At 32.8% G+C, this 24,820-nt stretch overlaps 1 protein-coding gene across 1 annotated transcript in view; it reads right to left on the reverse strand.

Annotated features, from left to right (window-relative positions):
- gab2 (GRB2-associated binding protein 2) overlaps positions 1-24,820 on the reverse strand; it is a 123,105-nt gene that overhangs the window by 47,749 nt on the left and 50,536 nt on the right. The window contains exon 2 of the mRNA XM_073817372.1: positions 11,595-11,898. Within this exon, the coding sequence (XP_073673473.1) occupies positions 11,595-11,898 (304 nt within the window). The remainder of the gene's footprint in view (positions 1-11,594; positions 11,899-24,820) is intronic.

The raw sequence follows: 24,820 nt of genomic DNA on the forward strand, positions 1-24,820 counted from the left end.
ATTTCTCAGGCTAGAGCACCGTCTACAAGACGGCTCTATGACCTTAAATGGTCTGTCTTTTCCGCTTGGTGTTCCACCCGCGGTGCAGATCCAAACTTGTGTGACATATCAGTGATATTGTCTTTCCTTCAGGAGCTGTTGGATAAGGGACAATCTCCTTCCACGCTCAAAGTCTATGTGGCAGCCATTGCGGCATTTCATATCCTTATGGATGGCCAGTCTGTGGGAAAGAACAATCTAGTTGTTCGTTTTTTGAAGGGTGCATGTCGGCTCAATTCACCTCGCCCCATCACAGTCCCTTCCTGGGACCTTTCCACAGTACTAGGAGCTCTTAAGAGCCCCCCATTTGAGCCGCTGCAGTCCATTGACCTTCGCCCTCTAACGTTGAAAACCGCCTTGCTTTTGGCATTGGCATCATTAAAACGCATGGGTGAGCTACAGTGAACAGTGACCTACATGGCTCTCTCAGTGAACCCTGTATGCCTGGAATTCTGGCCTAATGACTCCAAAGTCATCCTGAAGCCAAGGCTTGGTTATATACCAAAGTGTCTATCGACCCCTTTCAAAGATTAAGTTATCACTCTGTTGGTGCTTCCTCCCTCGGAGCAAGACCAAGACTTCAACCCTCTTTGTCCTGTTAGGGCATTGAGGAGCTATGTGGAGAGATCTGCTTCCTTCAGAAAGTCGGAGCAGCTGTTTGTATGTTTCGGTGGCCGCACCAAAGGGTCTTCGGTTACGAAACAGAGGTTATCCAAATGGATAGTAGAAGCTATCATGCTGGCATACTCTTCTTTGGGTCTGCAATGCCCCATGGGAGTAAGAGCCCATTCGACTAGAGGCATTGAATCATCCTGGGCCTGGTCCAGTGGAGTTTCTATTGCAGAAATTTGTGTGGTGGCCGGCTGGGCCTCGCCGTCCACATTTGCTAGACTTTATAATCTGGTTGTTCTGACTTTACAGGCTCTGATTTTTTCTGCATAAATGGATAACCATTTAACCAGTATTTAGTTATATGATATATGTCTTGGCCCTCTTGCGAGCTCCAAACTGTATTATCTCCCTGGAACGGTCGTTTATTGGGTTTCCCGATTGAATAGGATGGCCCTGACTAGCCCCTAGGTGCTAGGGCCATTGTTAGTCGTTCCTCTACCATAGCTACGGCGGGATTGTACTGGTTCCCCAAAGCGTCTTTCAGACGCAGTACGAGTGATGTATCGAGAGGGAACGTACTCGGTTACTTTCGTAACCTCGGTTCCCTGAGATACGGAACGAGTACTGCGTTGCTGGCCGTGCTATGTAGCCGCACGACTCAGTCGTCGCTTCAGTCGAAGTAACCTGAGATCCTATGGCGAAACACGCTTATATAGCCAGTTACTCCGCCTATTCTGGCGGAATTTGGCGCGAGCCTTCGCCATAGGTTCGTGCAGCTCCACTGCCGAGCCATAGGTTCGTTTTTTACTCACTGCACGAACCAATGGCCGTGCAGTAACACTGCATTTTCAAATGCTTCAGTCTCGGAGAAAAAGGAGTTTTCCCAAAGCGTCTTTCAGGCGCAGTACTTGTTCCGTATCTCAGGGAACCGAGGTTACGAAAGTAACCGAGTACGTTTACCTTACTTAGATATAGTTAGTTATCTTTACTTAGTTGCTATACTTACTAGGTTTTATTAAGATACACCTACGTTCAAGACAAGTAAAACAATTTACTTACTGCTTCGAGTAACGCTTAAAATATTCAAGTAGCCACAAAGAAAGAGGCAACAGTGCACTAATATGTTGGTAATGTGCCAAATAACAACAGAAGAAAAAGAAAATAAGCGTTTTTGAGGTGGGGCAACTCTTAATAGACTTTTCACTCATTTCCTCCATGTCTGCATCTTTCTTTCACTAGTTTCACGCAGTCATCTTGAATGTTGAACTTTCAATACAACTGAAATATTTGAGAAAACATCACATAAGCTGACTTCATAAATTGATGTTGATTTAAAAAAAGAAAAAGAAAGAAAAAGAAAGAAAAATAATAAGTAGATTGCTTTTAGAAAGCAATTTATCTTCTAATTAAATCATTATATGTATATATGTATAGCTGTATTTTACATGTTTACTAATGATCCTTTACTATTTTATTGTTCTTTATAAACACCTTGAGAAAAATCAGAAAATTGGCAAATAAAAACAACAACAGTAAAACAAAGCAATTGCATAATTTATTCATGTAATGCACTCTGGGAGTCATTGAGTAGCAATACTAAGTCAAGAGTAAACCTAAAGTAAAGAATCAAGTACCCCCTACAGTTCTTTTTTAGTTACTAGAACTCTTGTGTAAGTAAACTATACTAACTAAACATTTGTCAGTACAACATACTATTCCTATTTCAGTTAACTTATTTTTTAAGTGCAATCGGTTTCCTCACTTTTTCTAAGTAAAGTCAACTTATTAAATTTTACAGTGTATATTTCTTGCTTAAAATGAACCCAAAATAGGTTTGAAATTAACATGTATTAATGTTCAATAAATGAAGTTGAATAAATAATAATGAAACAATAAACATTTTTTAAATTGCTTATTAATAAATGCTCACCTCACGGATTGATTATTGGTGATGCCTCTAGTAATTATGTGTCTAATTTTTAATTTACAACCTATTGTGGGTTCATTTTTAAACAATAGTTGAGTTAAATAAAGCTACCCGAATGTTGGGTAAAAACAATCTAGTCGCTGAGTTTGTCCATATATCACCCAATGCTGGGTTGTATTTAACCCAGCATTTTTTAGAGTGTGTCATGGCTGCTGTGTGACAATTTAGTCATGTGACAGTATTAGCTACGTCTAATACACATCAGCACTCAACCACACACTCACAGAATCAGACACTGTCTATTTGCACTTGACACACTTTTGTTTGATTCCCTTGAACCATCACACGTGCAGTCCATTTCCCCAAAGCTCCGGCAAACAGACTCGATGCGCTGCCGACCGACTATCAATGCTAACTTCCTCTGAGGCAAACTGGGCTCTCCCATTTTTCATGCTCACAGCGCAGCTGACAACTTGATACTTGCTTGGGGAAAAGAGAGGTCGAGCGCAGCATTTATCTGGGGAGGGGAGGAGAGGCGCTCTGATCTACATTGCAGTTGCGGTGTGTGTTTTATTCTGTAAGAGACTGTGGCTGCATCCCGCAAAAAAATGGTTCTGTTTCAAATCAGCCTTTACCGTTTTGCCGGAGGAGGTAAATGGATGGGAGCACAACACTGGACACTGTGTATGTGTGTGTGTGTGTGTAAGAACAAGGTCATGGGGCGGCTGGGGTCTTTACATCTGGATCTATAAGGAAAAATGCATGTATTTGCAAACATTTGAGTGTTTCTGGGTATTTTATGACAAGGGTCATTCTAAAACAATGGTGATATTTGTAGCTTTTGTATATATAATAGCCAATAAATAGTTGATGTTTTACTATGTGTTAATATGGACAGATTTTAAAACAATTCAACAAAATCCAGTAACACTATTTAAATAAAAATTTATATTATGCTATATTATATTTATTTTATTACTATTAATTAATACAATTATACAGTTGAATTATAAGCTATTCAGTTTATTTAAAAAAATAAACAAAACAAAATAAAATAAAGCCATCTTAATTTTAATAAAATTATAAAATGGAAATAAAAACTATTTTTTTTTTATTTCTTCTCTATGTATTTTTAACATTTAATTCATTTAAAACAAAATTATAAAATAAATCAACCTTATTCATATAGCACTTTCAGTTCAAGTTTGTTTTTATCCAGTAATGTGATGTCTAGTGTAGTCTAAATGATAGATGAATGAATGAATGGATTTTTCTAGCATTAATTTTATTATAGAAATGTATTAATTAAATTCTACAATGGAAATAAAAGCTACTATTTTGTATGTATTTTCTCTGTGATATTTTTAATTAAGTTTATTTAAAAAATAAAATAAAATAAAATAAAGTCATATTTATTTATATAGCATTTTCCGTTCAAGTTTTGTTCTTATTCCATAATGTCAGTACAGCCAAAATGTTAAATAAATAGATGAATTAATGAATTAATTTAATTTAATTAAATTATTTTATTAGTATTAATTTTATAATATAATTGTAATAAAATTAAAATGTTTTATTTATTCTCTATGTATTTTTAAAATAAAATAATATAATAAAACATCTTTATTATATTATTTATTTATATAGCACTTTCAGTTCAAGTTTGTTCTCATCCAGTAATGTCAGTGTTGTCTAAATGATAGATTAATTATTAATAATTAATTAATTTTACTATCATTAATTTTATTTGATAAATTTATTAATACAAATCTAAAATGTTAAGAAAAGCTACTATTTTGTATTTATTTTCTGTGTATTATTTTAGAATTCTTTTTTTTTCAAATAAAACAAAACAAAATAAAATAAAGTTATTAATAAATTAAACATTTATATAGCAGTTTCAGTTCAAGTTTTGTTCTTATTCGATAATGTCAGTGCAGCGAAAATATTAAATAAATAGGTAAATTAATGAATTAATTTAATTTAATTTAATTATTTATTTTACTAGTATTTTATTATATAATTTTAATAAAAGTATAAAATGGAAATAAAAACTATTTTTTATTTCTTTTCTATGTATTTTTAAAATTTAATTTATTTAAAATAAAATTATAAAATAAATTATCTTTATTTATATTCTCATCCAGTAATGTCAGTGTAGTCTAAATGATGAATGAATGAATGAATGAATTTTACTAGCATTAATTTTATTATAGAAATGTATTAATAAAATTCTGAAACGGAAATAAAACTACTCTTTTGTATTTAGTTTCTGTGTATTATTTTAGAATTCAGGTTATTAAAAAAAATAAACGAAACAAAACAAAACAAAATAAAATAAAATAAAGTCATCTTTATTTATATACCATTTTCCGTTCAAGTTTTGTTCTTATTCGATAATTTCAGTGCAGCCAAAATGTTAAATAAATAGATAAATTAATGAATGAATGAATTAATTCATTTTATTACATAATTTAACAAAATAAAATAAAGTCATCTTTATTTATATAGACGTTTTTATTTATTATAGACATATCTGATAATGGTAGTGCAGTCAAAATGTAAATAAATAAATGCAATTATTTTATTTTACTAGTATTCATTTTATTATATAATTGTATTAATACAATTATATAAAAATAAATTGTATATAAAAGCTTCAATTATTATTTTTTTATTCAAATTTTGTTTATTTAAAATAAAATAAATAAAATAATCTTTATTTATATAACACTTTCAGCTCAAGTTTTGTTCTCATCCAGTAATGTCAGTAATGCATGATTTTTATTTTACTAGTATTAATTTTATTACATAATTTTATTTAAAAAAAATATATATAAAATGGAAGTAAAAGCTGTACTGTTTTGTATTTATTCTCTCTGTATTTTTACTCTCTGTGTTTTGTTCTCATCCATGGGTGTCAGTGCAGCCAAAATGGTAAACAAATAAATAAATTAATTAATGCATGAATCAATTAATTTTATTTTACTAGTATAATTTTATTATATAATTGTATTAACACAATTATAAAATATAAATAAAAGCTATACTATTTTGTATTTACTCTCTCTGTATTTTTAGAATTTTGTTCATTTAAAAAATTAAATAAAATAAAACAAATTTCCTAGGCAAACTGGACAATACATCCGTTTCCATAGAAAGTGAGTAGGCAGGCTGAGGGTGTATTTGTATGAGCTGTGTGACCTCAGAGTCAAGTACTGCTGGCTGGCCTGTTGAAAAAGGTCAGATAAGGTTCTCATACTTTGGACGCTGACTGCCAAAAACTGTGCATGACTTTCTCATTACCGAGACCGTCGACCTCTATTGCTCATCGAGTGAAAATGTACACACCTCAGTGGGTGGAAACTAATCTTTTTAACAAAAGAACATGGAGCAAATAATACTATGACATCTAGGACACTTGCTGCAGTTAATGTATACCGCCTAAAGACCATGTATCAACCATCATACAATAACAATAATACCATCATATAATAATACCAATAATACAATGGATAATACAAATCTGTATCAAATTAGTTCAAGGGGGAATCTTTTCTTAAAAGACACAATACAGAGAGAACAGTCCGGTACATCACAAAAACTGCTCTAGACAATAAAGATGATAGATCATTTGAGCGATAAATGTGTATGTTAAAGTTCCCACACCTTTATATCAATGATCTTCACTGACATTGTTCATGAATAGCATCACAAACATCAACAGCTTGTTCCCATGTGTGCAAAATGGCCTTAGCTCCATTTTTCACACTCCTAATGAAAAATATCTGGTATATTCAGTATACAGTTGAGGTCAAAAGTTTACATACACCTTGCAGAATCTGCAAAATGGTAATTATTTTATCAAATCATACAAAATGCATGTTATTTTTATTTAGTACTGAGTATGATATTTCACATAAAAGACGTTTACATATAGTCCACAAGAGAAAATAATAATTGAATTGATAAAAATGTATATGTAACTTATTTTGTCTTCTGGAAAACATGTAGGTATGTATCTTCTGTCGCTTCTGAAGGGCAGTACTAGATGAAAAAAAATGATATTGAGGCAAAATAAGAAAAATGTACACATCTTCATTTTGTTCACAAGTTTTCACCCCCGGCTCTTAATGCATTGTGTTTCCTTCTGGAGCATCAGTGAGCGTTTGAACTTTCTGTAATAGTTGCATATGAGTCTCTCAGTTGTCCTCAGTGTTAAAAGATGGATCTCAAAATCATACATTCATTGTTGGAAAGGGTTCAAATACATAAAAATGCTTTTCTGAAGAGCAGTGGCCAGTTTAACTGTTCAGGACAAACAAGGGACTTCTGAACAACTATCACTAAACAAAAAAAACAGCTATGGATTATTCAGGTAACACAGTATTAAGAATCAAGTGTATGAAAACTTTTGAACAGGGTTATTTTTATAATTTCTATTTGGACTATTTGTAAACACCTTTCATCTGAAATATCTTATTCAGGCCAGTACTAAATAAAAAAATAACATGCATTTTGTATGATCCCTCTTAATTTGTATTCTGCAAGGTGTGACTTCAACTGTATTATAATTATGCATTATTATAAAATGATCATATAACATACATTAATATTCAGCTTTCATTTTATAGTAGAAAGTGCACTTGAACTAACATAAGCTATATATAAGATGCCAGATCCCATAATAACATAGTCCTCTTTATGTCAGCAACGACCAGCGTTTAAAGGGATAGTTCACTCAGGAATGAAAATTTGATGTTTATCTGCTTACTCCCAGGGCATGCAAGATGTGGTTGACTTCGTTTCTTCAGTAGAACACAAACAAAGATGTTTAACTTTTAACCGTTGCAGTCTGTCATATAATGGCAGTCAATGGGCACCAAATCTTTGACGTAAAAAAAAAAAAACATACACAGACAAAACCAAAATAAACCCTGTGGCTCGTGACGAGAAATTGAGGTGTTAAGACACAAAACGATCGGTCTGTGCATGAAACTGAACAGTATTTAAATCATTATTTACCTCTGATCCACCGCAATGAAGCGTCAACGTGATATACGTCACTCATTGTTTACACAGTGCATAGTGGCTAATCAAAATGGTAATTACTTGTGCTTATCCTGATTCTGGCAACCGATTATGAGCTAAAAGATTACGTTTCCTTGTACGAACTCATCCGGGAGTGTTGACTTTCAAGTGCCGGCTGTTGTGAATGCACTCAGGACAGTTGAATGTTGCAATGGTTCAGAGGTAAATAATGATATAAATACTGTTCAGTTTCTTGCACAGACCGATCGTTTTGTGTCTTAACACCTCAATGTATCGTCAGAAGCCACAGGGTTTAATTTGGCTTTGTCTATGTAAGAGTTGGGCGATATGGCAAAAAAAAATTATCACGATAATTTTTTTCATATCAGTCGGTATCGATAATTATCACGATAAATGTCAAATCTTTATAATTATATCTATCAATTTTAAAGGCAGATTTTTACTCTCGACAGTTAATTATTATTTATGGTTTATTGTCAGAACAGGACAAATACTTTCCTAACAATAATCAATTGAGGTAGAATATATAAAACGTTTTTATAAAAAATAAGAACTGTAAAATGATACAACACTTGTAACATGGCTCTGACTGTAAATGCAGAGTTAAAGTGATTTTTAAGTATATTTATCATTCAACAAAAATAAGAATAGACAAATCTTTTCATGCCAATCCCTTTGTGCAGCTGATTTAACACATTTTGTAAAATGTTTTAGCTGTCTGACAATATATATAAATAAAAAAATAATGGCTCAGGGCTCTACACTTACTTTTCTTGCTAGGAGCACGTGTGTTCCTAACTTAAATTTAGGAGCAGTCAAAATTTTAGGAGCACATTATAAACAATAATCGAAACTCTGATTAAAAAAATTAGCCTTCCTATTACGAGGTGATATTTGACTCTTCAAAGTGATTTACAGGGGAATTTTGTTTTTTACCTTTTCATATGTTTAATGAGGCTCAGAGGTGAGTGCAATCAAAATAATAAATTCATGTTGAGATTAATGCGCAGTTGTGACTTGTTTCAGATTACTTTTGACGACGAAATAAAGCAAAATCAGGCATAGTGTTGTAGTCAGTCAATGTAAGTCACTTAATAATAACTTCTTGTTTATTTAAAGGTTGTATCAGCGATTTCTAGCCTAAAACATAAAGTGTCAATTTCAGCTGACCTTTCTTCACGATCCGCTCGCTGCCTGCCCCATAAATTGTCTGTGAAAAAAACGCGTCTCTCTGGTCAGCCTAGGGTCCGAGATATGCCAAAAAAAACAATCGGCACTAGGGCTGGGCAATTTGGCTTAGAATCAAAATCTCGATTAATTGAACATTTTAACCCGATTACGATTAATGAACGATTATTTTATTTATTAATAAAATTATATTTAATTATATTTATATAATATTTATTTTTTTGCCCTCATAGTTCACTGACAAGTTTTGTACAGTAAATATGTTCACATATTACAAGCGAGAGATTTTTGGATGAAGGGTGCATTACTTGATTTTAAAATAATTGAAGGAAACACACTATCTACGATCTATGATTATTAATTGAACATCAGTGTTGAACAACTGAAATTAAAGCAAGCATTGCTTAAAACGAAAAGTCACATTTTTCTTAAATTAGTGAAAATAAATAACTTGCACTATTGGAAACAAAATAAATAATTTTCAATGTTTTTCATATTAAAAGTAGAAAATAAGCAGTATCTCCTCTAAATAAAATTACCCTTGTATATCCTGTAAATACTTTTTACTGTATAAATACTGTTTAAGCTCTCCATCGACATGTCGGCGGAATAACGGAACGGAGCGCTTGTGTTTTTTAAAGGGAAAGTAATTGAAATAATCTTCCTGGAAAAATTTTAACGATTATAGGTTCTGAATGTCGATTTCGATTATTTTTCGATTAATCGCCCAGCCCTAATCGGCACTACCAACCTTTCCACAGATAAACAAACAGTGTTCCAACCAATCAGCGTCAGGGGTTTGGTGTTGTGAATTTGACACTTTATGTTTCAGGCTAGAAATCGCTGATACAACCTTTAACTGCTGTATTAGATCAATATCTCATTTACAAACCACCTTAAAATTATTAAAAGCTGTCACTCATCTTAGTTCGCCATATCACAAAGCTCTATTATAAACAACGACGCTCTCTTTACTGCACAATCAGTCTCTTATTTACACTCTCTCTATACTTTATGAAAGGATTCGTGAGATCTGTCTGTGATACATTACTCAATGTTGCAAAAACACGTAGAAACCTTTAAATCTCCGCTGAGCGCAAACACAAATATGCTGATGGGGTCAGTCGCACATGGTGCTCCTAAATATTTTTTTTACAGTCGCACGTACTAACTTCTAGTCGCAAATGCGAGTGAAATGGTTGCACTAGAGCCATGTGGCTGTAAACTAAATACTGCATGCGGCATCCGGAAGTGCAGGCTGCAAAATGCCCGCGCAGCGTTACGCATAGTGCGTAAACATTATCGAGCACTTTTCGACCTGTCATTATCGTTTTATCGAGAAAAAAAAAAAAAAAAAAAAACTATATCGTGATAATTATCGTTATCGAATTATCGCCCAGCCCTAGTCTATGTATGTTTTTTTACTCTGAAAGATTTGGTGCCTATTGACTACGTAAGGGATAATCAACGGTTTGCCGTGCGTTAAAGGATTTTAAATGCACGACGTGGAGGCTAATAACCGCCCGACGCGAAGCGGAGGGTGGTTGCCTCCGCGAAGTGCATTTTAAATCCTTTAACGCACGGCAAGCCGTTGATTATCCCGCTTATTCCATGGTTATAGACAAATTAAAACTAGGATTGATATTTGCAGCGCAAAATTTGACTGAATGGATAAAAAAGACGGTTATTTTCGTCAGTTATGACACACAGCTCTAGCATTCTGCCCGCTTCAAATCAGACTCGGAGATTAAATAGTCCGGTAAGATCACATTTATTTGAATGAAATATAGCATTTGTTTCAGTAGATTATCGATCGACCAAGAGAGAGTGTGAAGGCAAGAGAGATGACAGTTGTGTGTGTGCGTAACGTTAACGTTACCTGCCTGCCTGCTGTGCGTCTCTCTCTACAAACAACAATTCATTACAAAACAGCATCTTTACCGCCCCGTTGCTGAGGAATATAATGTAGCGATCTAATATCTAGGCTATTTTAATAAGGATCGCAGGCAAACGCTGACAAGAAGTTTATGTATGTGCGCAGCACAATGCGATCTCTCTCTCTCTCTCTCTCTCTCTCTGTGCTTTTGCGTGCATCAATTAAAGCAGCGCATTAATATAGAACGGTGATTAAACTGACTTGGAACTACCTGTACATTAAACGGTTTTACTGCACACCTGCCAGCCAATCAGAATCCAGTATCCAGAGATTCCATGGAATAACATTATATGACTGACAGACTGCAACGGTGAGTTAAAAATCTCAGTTTGTGTTCTACTGAAGAAACAAAGTCACCTACATCTTGGATGCCCTGGAGGTAAGCAGATAAACATCAAGTTTTCATTTTTGGCTGAACTATCCCTTTAACTGTCTCTAAAATAAACATAACAGTATGCCTGCAATGATAGGCAATGTTCCCTCCCTTTTCTTTAACAAAACAAAAGGGGGGAAAAAATCAATAAACCTTTCAGACACTGCATCCATTTGGCAGGGCTGGTCCAGCCCAACTTTCTCAAATGACAGAGAAAAGAGGTGGTGGAGGGGGGGGGAGGAAAGCAGTAAGATATGGCATCAGGTTACTTCTATCTATTGTATCATCAGCTCAGAGAAAAACATAGCACATTGCTGTAGATGAGAGCACTGTTACTGTAAAACCATAGATAATGGCATTTGGTATATGTTAATCTATAGATGAACACAGATTCCTGAGTTAAATCAGAATCGGAATTAGCCATAAAATGTTGATTGTGAACACAAACATAGATGTAATTCTCCTACCGTGATGGTTCTCCTCTGACTGGTTGAATCCGCACAGCTGGCAGATGGAGCGCACCCAGCGGTTCATTTCCTCCTCCGTTTCTGCCACCAGGTAGAAGGTTCTCTCGGCCGTCTTGATGTCGAACACAAAGCTGTCCTGGAACTCCTTGCGTTTGAAAGTGAGGCCTGCGTCCACCTGCTCACAGCAGTGCAGGTCGATGATACGAATGGGCTTCTTGGCATGGTCACTCTTGTAGTACTCAAGAACATCCGGGTCTCCGCTCATGCGCCCGCTACGCAGGATAAACCAGCGTTTCTTCCAAGCCTACAGACATAACAATAACAATGATGGAAGGATTTAATAAAGTTTGTATTGTTATTATTATCACTATTATTTTCCAACAAAACAGATTTTCAAGTAACTAGTAAAGTAACACATTACTTTTTAGTATACAAATAAGTTACTTTTGCAAATAAGTAACGCCAGTTACTTTTTTTCCCATTTATTAATTGCAAGCTCTCTTGTTCCTATGTGGAGAAAAACTTAGCGTAAGATAGTTTTAGAATACATGTAAACGTGCATTAATTCATCTCACTTACAAAAAAACAAAACAGATTCAGTATTACTCAAAATGAATAAAAACAGTGAAATGCAACTCAGAATATGACGCAAACTGCAAATAATTAAATGTTAAATAATACAAATATCCTTTATGTATGTATTTAATCCCATTTTTTGAACCACTGTCTTTGCTGGTGATTGTCGATGATCCAATACAACCATACCAATAAGCAGAAATTACTCAAGATGAACTAACATTTCTTCATTGTTCTTTTTTATTGCTGAAGAGTGTTGAATTTTCTTCTGTGTTCTACTGTGCAGACATAGATTTACTTTTCCTTCAGCCGGAGGCTTTTAGTGTGAAAGGGCTTTTACATTTGACAAAAATACAACTTTTTATATTAAAAACAAACAAGCAAACCCTGCCCAGATTTCAAAAGTAATGCAAAAGTTACGTAATACATTACTCTCCTCAAAAAGTAACTAAGTAACGTAATTAGTTACTTTTTTTAGGGAGTATAGATAGATAAATTCTAATTTTCTTGTCTCATTTATTCCAGTGATGACAAAGCTGAATTTTCAGTGTCACATGATCCTTCAGAAATCATTCTCATATGCAGATTTGCTTTAAGGATTCTTTGATGAATAGAAAATTTAAAAGAACCGAAATTAGGAATCTTTTGCATCATTATAAATGTCTCTACTGTCACATTTGATCAAATTAAAAGATTTGTTCACTTCTGGAATCACACCTCAACTCACACCTATGTCATCAGTTGAAAAGAAATTAAGGTTTTTGAGGAAAACATTCCAGGATTTTTCTCAATGTAGTGGACTTCAATGGTGGCCAACGGGTTAAAGATCCAAACTGCGGTCTCAATGCAGCTGAATGCAAAGGGGCTCTACACGATCTCAGCCAAGGAATAAGGGTCTTATCTAGCGAAACGAATGGTCGTTTTTTAAAAGGAAATAAAAAAGTATATACTTTTTAACCACAAATGCTCAACTTCATGGACACATGACATAGGCAGAAGTACTGACCCAGTGTTTACAAAGCGAACGTGCAAAGAAAGTCAAATGCCCTTTAGAGCTTTTAAAGTTTGAGGAGAAAATGAGTTTTTCGCCCTATCTAACCTTTTTGAACCGTGTGACTTTTCCAACGTAATTACGTAATACGTGAAGTTGCAGACGTGCATCGCAGAGCTAGTGCAAGATGAACATTTGTGGTTAAAAATGTGTGTATTTTTTTTTTTTTTTAAGAAAATGACCGGCCGTTTCTATAGATAAGACCTTTATTCCTCTGCTGGGATCATGTAGAGCCCTTTGTTTTGCTTATTTGGTTTAAGTTCACTTCCAGAACAAAAATTGACAGATAATGTACTCACCCCCTTGTCATCCAAGATGTTCATGTCTTTCTTTCTTCAGTCGTAAAGAAATTATGTTTTTTGAGGAAAACATTTCACGATTTCTCTCCATATAGTGGACTTCTATGGTGCCCCTGAGTTTGAACTTCCAAAATGCAGTTTCAAAGTGCTCTTAATGATAGCAGACAAGAAATAAGGGTCTTATCTAGTGAAACGATTGGTTATTTTCTAAAAGAAAAAAAAAAAAAACTGACAATTTACATACTTTTTAACCTCACATGCTCGCCTTGTCTAGCTCTGCGTCAACTCTGTGTATTCCTGTTCAAGACAGTTAGAGTATGTTGAAAAACCCCCATCTCATTTTTTTCTTCAACTTTAAAATCGCCCTACATCGCTGCAGAAGTACCAACCCAGTGTTTACAAAGTGAAAGTGCAAAGAAGATCAAACACCCTTTACAAAAAAAGGTAAAACATCCATGTAGCGGAATACATAGAGTTGACGCAGAGCTAGACAAGATGAGCATTTGAGGTTAAAAAGTATAGAAATTGTATTTTTTTTTTTTAGAAAATAACTGTTGATTATGCTAGATGAGACCCTTCTTCCTCGGCTGGGATCGTTTAGAGTTCTTTGAAGCTGCATTTAAACTGCATTTTGGAAGTTCAAACTCGTGGGCACCATAGAAGTCCACTATATGGAGAAAAATCCTTAAATGTTTTCCTCAAAAAACATACAATTACAACTGAAGAAAGAAAGACATGATCTTGGATGACAAGGGGGTGAGTAAATTATCTGTAAATGTTTGTTCTGGAAGTAATCTTCTCCTTTAATTCTGTTGTTTTTTCATTAAAGTCAATTGTAAATTCTTATCTCATTTGACTGTTAATTACAATAATACAGAAATAATGAACTACAAAATATGACGCCTTGCAACATGAAATGCTCATTCAAAAGAACAGTTAAATAAGTCTTCAGTTCGTGCTTAGTTAACACTGATCAAACCAAGATTGGGCTCCAAGTGTGTTTCTGCGGGTGTGTGTTCTAGTTTGTGTGTAAGTGTGTGTGTGTGAGCAGCTTATTTGAGACAGGTGCTACTCCCACACACTGTTTCCTGCTCAGATAAAGCTTTAAGGGGGAAGCAAACAAACACACACACACACACACACACACACACACACACACACACACATGCACGCATATACACTGCATGTACTCTATTACGGCAACTGTAATAATGGCACACACACACCTGCTAATCCACTGTTTGATGATCCATGACTTTTTTGTGATACACGCACACTTCACTACCTCAGCAAATACAATACAAGGATTCCCACTTGTGTACAACACACAGGTGCTGCATAGTAGTTGGGAATTTCCCTGGTTTGAATGTAAATTGGCTCTTCTGCTTTAACCACATGAAACAGAAAAACAATGATTTTAATAAACAAAAAAGAAAAACACTTTATAATATAATCTTGGTTTGTAAAAATACAGTAGCAGCTTGAAAAAATCAATCAATATGTAAATCAAATATTGTAAATAAATAAATACATATATAAAAATACATGTTTGGATGTCCAGTTTAAAGAGTTATTTCGACACTGTCTGACAGAAAAAGTACATAAGAGAAACAGCCGGATGATGGAAAGAGGTTCTGTGGCCCAATGCCAGAATTTTACTTCTGCCCCAAGCTATCAAGCACTATATGTATGTAAAAACGGCCCAAAACAGTTGTAAACAAGTATTTCGGTGGAATATGTTGTGAAAGTACAATAGAAGATGGACTTTTACACTAGAGGAAGTGTTATCAAGTAATAATATTATTTTAGGCACCCATTCACTGCAGAGGATCCACTTGTGAGCAAGTGATGTAATGCTAAATTTCTCCAAATCTGTTCCAATGAAAAAAACAAACTCACCTAAACCTTGAATTGAATGCATAAATCTTAAATGTTGACATCAACAACATTGACATATGTGACCCTAGACCACAAAACCACTAACATAAGGGTGATTTTTTGAAATTGAGATTTATACATCATCTGAAAGCTGAATAAATAAGCTTTCCTTTGATGTATGGTTTGTTAGAATAAGACGATAATGGAAAATCTAAAATCTGAGAGTGCAAAAAAACAAAATATTGAGAAAATCAACCTTTTAAAGTTGTACAAATGAAGTTCTTAGCGATGCATATTACTAATCAAAAATTAAGTTTTGATATATTTACGATAAGAAAACGTACAAAATATCTTCATGAAACATGATCTTTACTTAATATCCTAATGTTTTTTTGCATAGAAGAAAATCAATCATTTTGATGCATACAATGTATTTTGGGCTGTTGCTACAAATATACCCAAGCTACTTAAGACTGGTTTTGTGGTCCAGAGTCACACATGTCTTGTGATCAGGAAAATAAAATTCAATTCTCTTTCAATACATGAAAAAAGCAGCCTTGACATTCCTCAAATGTACTCCTTTTGTTTCATGAAACAAAAAAGGTCGGAACGAATGGAATGAGGGTGAGTAAATGACGACAGAACAGAAGCGATCTTTCCTGTGATAAAGTTGTTTACTGTATCAACATAACATGTTTCACTTTCAGTTTAATCAATCATTGGTATGGATTCGCTAAAATCAATTTTAGGCGGATTTTCTGGAAATACCTTGGCTCGGGTAATCTTTCTTCGCTCTAAATAATAGCAGTTTAACTGGACTCGGTAGATTAGTGATGGGCTTTTGTTGTTGTTGTTTGAACACATCCGTAGTAGATCCTTGTTTGTGGTTTTTGGTGTGGCAGTTTTTGTGGTATTAGAAGCTCCACCCTCAAAAGCATCTCAGGCCACACCCATTGAGAGCAGAGCACAATGTGCTCTCAACACGAAAGGACATGACGTAACTTTCACCTGATTACACACACATACATACACAACCCGAAGACGTGCTCCTTACTGTTAAATGAATTCTGTAAACTATACATCCCAGTTTTTATTCCATCTAACTGATTGGTTTGTTTTACGAGCGAGTGAGTGAGAGCTCAAGAAAATAAAGATGAGGCAAAAGAGATATATGGAGAGGGAGAGAGATGCAATCACTTTAGTGCATCTCACCCTCTTCTCATTTGAATTTATGGCACTCTCATGGCTGTAACATGACTAAATGAGATTTGGAACAAAGCCCAGATCAGTTGAAGGAGGACTGCATGACCCAGCTGGCTTACAACTACCACATTTAGCACACATGTCACTGCTGGTCTCAGATTAGAAGAGCCTTTTATGTACTATGCAGGACTGAGATTTGGTCAGTTTTGAACTGTAAACAAAATCTGTTAAAAATGAAGTTTTTTCTTTCATATAAAGACACTCCATTAATAAGGAAAAATATTTAACTAATAGATATAACTGTACTTCCTCAGTTGATTGATTGCATTAAGAAGTGCAAACATTTTTTTTTATATTTCAATTTTTCTGAAATGTTATGTTTAAATATGCAAAGTAGGCATAATCTATTTAAATACACACACACTAATTTGCATACATTTCCAGAACAGAAATCTGAACACTGCCATAAAGCCAGTTTTAAAATCCTTGTTTCATTTTGTTGACATATTCGATTCTTACAAAGCTTTTTACAAAGGGGATCTCTTTTTAACAACCCATAAACCTGAAAATATTGCCAACAGCCAGGAAAAAAGGAAAAATCTTAAGAATAAGATGTTGTATAAAATGGTTTTGGTTTGGTGTTAAACTTGGTTTTGGCACTTGCTATTTGAACACACACATACACATACAAACACTATCATCTACATGATTTGAAAAAATGGCCATATTGGAAATTAATGGAGGGTGAATTTTTTCTGGTGGAAATGTTTAGATTTATGAGTTCGATTTTCATGCAGTTTTAGAGCAATATGTTTTAGAAAATATATTACATTTAATATATTAATACTGTACATTTAAACTTCTTACATGTTTTGTTTCCCTTATTAACAAAATATAATAATAAATAAATAAATTAAAAAGCAATAAACAGCCAAGTGTCTTTTTTAAAACAGAGCAAACTTCAAAAGTCTGTGCTCCAAAGCATTCAAGATTTATGACAGTTGAACTCCAGAATTTTTTAGGTCTGTGCTCAAGAAGTGGTTAACATGTAACAGATGGATCATAACTGTTCCATAATTATAATTTACTGATATAAAACTACAAAATATGAAACATAAAAACATTATCAAACTAAAATATTAAATAAAAAACAAAATATTACATAAAAAATGATCAAACTGAAATATTACATAAAGGCAGAAAGAGTCTTACATTTTTGGAACAATTCATAAAAGTGAATACAATTTGAATTAAATATAAGTTTGGTTAAATTGAAGAAATGATGACAGAAATATACTGATCAAAGAAATAAGGGGAACACTATTGTGTACATTGTGTTGGTTAAGTGTTCCCTTTATTTTTTGAGCGGTATATATAAACATATTAAATAAAATGATTAGAAATCTTTTTGTGCAGCACTTCTATTTAACAAAAATGAATGAATAAGACGATGTACAAGAGGCATCATTGTGGAAAAAAAATATTTCTTAGCTTTTATTTACATTTGAACAAAAAGTGGCATGTCCAAAATTATTCATACCCTTTGCAAACTGTCACAGTCTATGGAGAAATCCAAAGTTCTATACCATTCCAAATAGTGCAAGCTGTTCTAAAGCATCCTAATTACCCTGATTCATTGGGAACAGCTGTTTTAATCAACTCAACAGATGAAAAACAGAAGCTCTCTGCTGTTGGTTTGTGGACAGTCATGACTAAGACAAAGCTCACTGAGGACCTGCGGCTGTGCATTGTGGAAACTCACAAGTCAGGAAAGGGCTATAAGGTCATATCTAAATGTTTTGAAGTTCCAGTGGCCACAGTGCAAAGTATTATTAAAAAATACAAGACATTCTGAAAATACAAGACTGCACACCACTGGGTTCCACGGACGCAGACCAAGGAGGACACCACTTCTCCAGATAAGGCACACAAAAGCCTGCTTGGCTTTTGCAAATGCTCATCTGGACAAAGAAGACGACTTCTGGTCTTCAGTTTTATGGTCAGATGAAACAAAAAATTGAATTGTTTGGCCACAATGATGTAGCCTTCATTTGGCGTAAAAAAGGAGAAGCCTTCAACCCTTAGAACACCATCCCTCATTCCCCACTGTCAAACATGGTGGTGGGAAACTAATGTTTTGGGGGGGTTTTTTTAGCCGGTGGACCAGGGAACCTAATCACGGTAAACGGCACCGTGAAAAAGGAGCAATACATCAAAATTCATCAGGCAGTCTGCAGAGAAACTTGGCCTTGGGCACCAGTGGACATTTCAGCACGACAATGACGCAAAAACACAGCAAAAGTGGCGAAGAAATGGTTAGCAGACAAAAACATTGTTCTGCAGTGGCCAAGCCAGAGTCCTGACTTAAATCCAATTGAGAATCTGTGGAGGAAGCTAAAGATCAAGGTGACGGCAAGTTTATATTAAATGCACATTTTGAGAAAATTAAAGCATGGATTGACCTTGCATGCATGTAAACCTAAAAATGGCATAATAGGAGCACTTTAAATTAACATTTGTAGTGATTGCACAACATACCAACTGTACAACTATAAGGAAAATGACTTCTGGAACCAATGCTATTAAAAAAGTGGACGATCACTGTTGTGCTCTATAGCAAAGGAGGAATGAGCTATATGATAAAGAATGATGATACTAATCATATGACTGATGTTCGGTGTGTTACTGAAGGTGACAGGGTTAATCAATGGGAATGTAATGGCATGAATCCAAAGGCTGATTATTGATTGGCGCTCCTCAAGGACGTTCTGCCAGCACACATGCCATCTTAATGAGCCTAAATGGAAACACAGCAAGTCTAATCATGCGCTCATCATAAACTGGGCTGTCTGTGTGAAATCCATTCTACAATCATTTCTTAGTCACCAAGCTGCTCAATAAACTCCTCATCGAGGTTAAAACAAGCCAAACCTATTTCACATTTGTGGAAAGGAAACATCGAAGGAAAAGGAAAATCCTAATTGTTTTGAAGGAGTCACCTTCTAAAATTAGATGTGAAAACCCTTTTGTTTATGCTCTGGCCAAAGGCCTTTGTCTTTTCTGAGCCGACAACTCACACAAACTCTATTTATAGAGACACTAAACAATACTGGAGGAGAAACAAACAAACAAGACAAACTCGGGTCATCTACACAGGAACTCAGCAAAGCTCACACAGACGATGGAGAACCAATCATTGCAGATCAAAAGAGTAATGAAATGATACATAGTATTGTTTTTATTATTATTAAGTGTTTTGAGCGGTAAACAGTTGTGATTACTAGAAATATATTAATATAATTGTATTAATATTTGTTAATAACAAAATATTAAGATGCATTATTGCGTTATTCAAAATAAAACTTACAAATAAAACATACAAGCACTAAACAGCAAAAAAAAGAAGGTTCCTTTAATTTTTCATCAAAATTAAACATTTGAAAATCAGTAAGTTAAGACAGCCATAAATATTAGTATTGTAATTTTACAGTTGTAATGTAAAATAACAACAATGTTTATTATTATTATTATTATTATTAAACACTCATTTTTTTACTGTAAATATATTGTTTTACTTGTAATATTTGTTTTCATTTAGTAATTTTGATACTTTATTTTTGTATTATTATTATTAGTAGTAGTAGTAGTATAACCATACTGATATATAATCACAAAATTTTGGCCAAATTGTGCATCACAGAAAACCTGGAACTGTTTAATCAGATTTTTATTTATTGTCAAATTTGTTTGTTCTTTTTCCAAATTTTGTAAAAATATATTTTTTATGTTATTATTATTATTATTATTAATGTTACATATGGATCCATAACAAGGTTTGTGTTAACAACAAAGTGTTTTGGCGGTAAACAATTTTGCTTGCAATTAATAGATTACAATTCTATTAATATTTATTAATAACAAAATATTAATATGTATTATTGCTAGGGCTGCATGATTATTCAAAATAAAATTTACAAATCAAACATACTTGTAATGAGAAGCACTAAACAGCAAAAAAGAAGCTTCCTTTTATTTATTATTATTTATTAATATTATTTATTGTATTACAGTTGTCATGTAAAATAATAATAATATTAATTATTATTATTATTATTATAATTATTAACATGTTTTAAAATATAATGATTAAATTATTATTAATTTAACAGTTGTAATGTAAAATAATAATAATAATAATAATAATGATGTATTAACCTGAATTTTTTTTAACAGTTCAAATTTTATTAAATTTTGCAGCCCTAATTATTTTTTTTATGTATTTCTATTATTTTTGCTTACTTTTATATGATAAACAAAGACCACAATTCATTTTTTCCTAAATTCTCCTGCTCTAATTATTATTTTTAAAATGTATTTTCATTATTAACGACATTTTGTTTATTTTTGTATGATAAACAAAGACAACAATTCATTTTTTCTCTAATTCTCCTGCTCTAATCATTATTTTTAAAATGTATTTTCATTATTCTTTTTAAAGGCTTTTATGTATTTGTATTTTTTTTTTTGTATGATAAACAATGACCACAATTAATCTTTTCTTAAATTCTCCTGCTCTAATTATTGTTTTTTTTTTAAATGTATTTTCAATATTAAAGACATTTTTGTTTATTTTTGTATGATAAACAAAGACCACAATTAATTTTTTTCTCAAATTCTGCTGCTCTAATTATTATTTTTAAATGTTTTTCATTATTATTTCTGAAAGACATTTTTATTTTGTAATGATAAACAAAGACCACAATTATTTTTTTTCCTCAAACTGTCCTACTCTAATTATTATTTTGTTAATGCATTTTCATTATTATTTTGAAAAAACATTTTTGCCTACATTTGTATGATAAACAAAGACCACCATTCATTTTTTTCTCTTTTCTATTTATACATATTTATATTATTATTTTTTAAAGACATTACTATACAATAAACAAAGACCCTTATAAGGAATACAGTCGTCAACATCAGTTAATCTTTTAAGGTGAAATAATCTACCTGAAGTGCCCACCTGTAGTACCTGTTCCATACATACAGACAAACACACACTCACAGCTGAGCAAACACACACATCGCTCATCTAGACTCTACTTTTATAAAAGTCAGGCCTCAGTAGCACATGGGTGGTTGGGGTCTTTGTTTTAAAGCAGACAGTGGCGGTTTGGCCAGGCAAACTTTGGGGCGAGCAGCTGCTTTTATGTAGGTCACATGGGTGGCTCTTGTTGACTCCAATATTGCATCTTTTTCTGTCTCTTTGTTATCTCTGTATACTCTCTCTGAATCAGTTATGAAACAGAATTAGCTTCAATTATGAAGTCCAGATTATGTGCATCTGACATGCTGTTGTCCAGCAAGCGAATCGCTGTGACCACAGAGGCAACGGTTAATCGATAACAGGGTCACATGACACACACACATTCCAGGAATGAGAGACAGAAAAAGAAAGAAAGATGTGTTCAAGAAATTCTAAACAGATCAGGGAAACACAGATGAATGCAGGGATTTGTATGAGGATAGAATTGTTTCATATTTTCAAATAGATTGTGATACATAAGTAAGTGTGAAGTGTGTTTTTTATTTATTTATTTATTTTTTAATAAAACAAATTCACAAATAAATAAAATGAGATTTGCAAATAAAAATATATTTTTAAACATTTTATGAAACCTCACACTTATTTGAAAGGAGGAAAAGGTTTAATCAATTATTAACTAAAGAATGAATAAATAAATAAAAAGTAAATAAAAACGTAAATAAAAAATGTATTACATGATACCTTAAAGAGTACTTTTACTTTTACTAATATAAATGAACAAATACCACAATTACTTAACATTTCATATTGTTCAAACTCAATATTTTAAGGCAGCACGAACACTTACTTTTTTAAGTTTACTTAAATCAAATATCCACATTTTCATGTAGTACAACTTAACATTTCATGTTGTTCAAACTCAATATTTTAAGGCAGCACGAACACTTACTTTTTTAAGTTTACTCCAATCAAAGATCCCCATTTTCATGTAGTACAACTTAACATTTCATATTGTTTAAACTCAATATTTTAAGGCAGCACGAACACTTACTTTTTTAAGTTTACTTAAATCAAATATCCCCATTTTCATGTAGTACAACTTAACATTTCATGTTGTTCAAACTTAATATTTTAAGAAAGCACAGAAACGTACTTTTTAAGTTTACTCTACTCAAATATCCATGTTTCCATTTAGTACAACTTAATATTTCCTGTTGTTCAAACTTAATATTTTAAGAAAGCACAAACACTTACTTTTTTTAAGTTTGCTCAACTCAAATATCCACGTTTTCATGTAGTACAACTTAACATTTTATGTTGTTCAAACTTAAAATGTGAAGGCAGCACAATTACTTTTTAAGTTTACTCTACTCAAATATCCACGTTTTTATGTAGTACAACTTAACATTTCATGTTGTTCAAACTTAATATTTTAAGAAAGCACGGACACTTACTTTTTTAAGTTTGCTCAACTCAAATATCCACGTTTTCATGTAGTACAACTTAACATTTTATGTTGTTCAAACTTAATATTTTAAGAAAGCACGGACACTTACTTTTTTAAGTTCACTCAACTCAAATATCCATGTTTTCATGTAGTACAACTTATCATTTCATGTTGTTCAAACTTAATATTTTAAGAAAGCACAAACAATTACTTTTTTAAGTTTGCTCAACTCAAATATCCACGTTTTCATGTAGTACAACTTAACATTTTATGTTGTTCAAACTTAAAATGTGAAGGCAGCACAATTACTTTTTAAGTTTACTCTACTCAAATATCCACGTTTTTATGTAGTACAACTTAACATTTCATGTTGTTCAAACTTAATATTTTAAGAAAGCACGGACACTTACTTTTTTAAGTTCACTCAACTCAAATATCCATGTTTTCATGTAGTACAACTTATCATTTCATGTTGTTCAAACTTAAAACGTGAAGGCAGCACACTTACTTTTTTAAGTTTACTCTACTCAAATATCCACATTTTCATGTAGTACAACTTAACATTTCATGTTGTTCAAACGAAAAATTAAGGCCGCATGAACACTTACTTTTTTAAGTTGAAACAACTTTTTTTACTGTGTATGTATTTAGTTTTTATTTTAATTGTATAATTGTGTAACTTAATTAAAATAAAATATAATTTATTATATTATTTATTATTTAAAATAATTAAATATTAATCATTTTAAATATTATTTAATATTAAAAAACTTACATTCAATTTTTTTATTTAATAGTTTTATATTTTTACATTTAATCATTTTAATTGGTTTTTATTTCATTTTAGTTTCAGTAATTGTAATCCTTCAACTTATTTATTTCAGTTAATTTTCATTTAGGTTTTTCATCAAAAATTTTTACATTTTATTTTGGATTCGTTTACGAAAATGTTTCATTTTTAATAAATTCAGTACACCATTAGTTAACAATAACAGCTGGCTCATTCAAAATTTTATTTTCTTGAACTAGAAGCACTACTAGTAAAACAAAACATTTCTCGGCAAGCACAAACATCTTTTTCACAATTCCTCCATGTAAATAATATAAATAGCAGCCTGAGACCGCAAGAGTTTCACCTTCATCATTACCACATCAACCAAGCTATGAGGAACCAGATCAAAAATAGGTTCAACCTTTAACTGTATGCTTACTTCCAGGGAAAGAGGGAGTTAAAAAAAGTTTCGACAGAAAAGCAAAAGGTTCTTGTGTCAGTAAGACAAACACTGTACTCCCACGTAGTATTTCTTGAAGAAAGAGGAAGCATGCACATTATGTCTGTCTACATTATGCAAAGCTGTTAAAAGCATTTTTAAAATATCAGCCAGAGCAACTCTGAGGCCAGTGATAATGCATCCCTCAGAAGTGTGAACAGTACAGTTAAGTGTGAATTAACAGAAATCACACTGCCTGATAACTACAGCTGTCCTGTAGCCTACTACAGTAGATTGTATTGACGCCTTGTATAATGTCACACTGGACACCCACAAACAGTAAACTTAAAGGATACTACTGTATATATTATCGTTCTTTTAACATTATTATAAAATACCTTTTATTTTATCTTTCAAGCAAAATAAATTAATAATATTATCTCTGCTTGTTTGATGTTAGCATGTTCCTAAGCCAACATTGTGACACTCTAATAAGACTAAATACAACATTTAG

The sequence above is a fragment of the Garra rufa genome, chromosome 14 (genome assembly GCF_049309525.1).
Source record: "Garra rufa chromosome 14, GarRuf1.0, whole genome shotgun sequence".
NCBI lineage: Eukaryota > Metazoa > Chordata > Actinopteri > Cypriniformes > Cyprinidae > Garra > Garra rufa.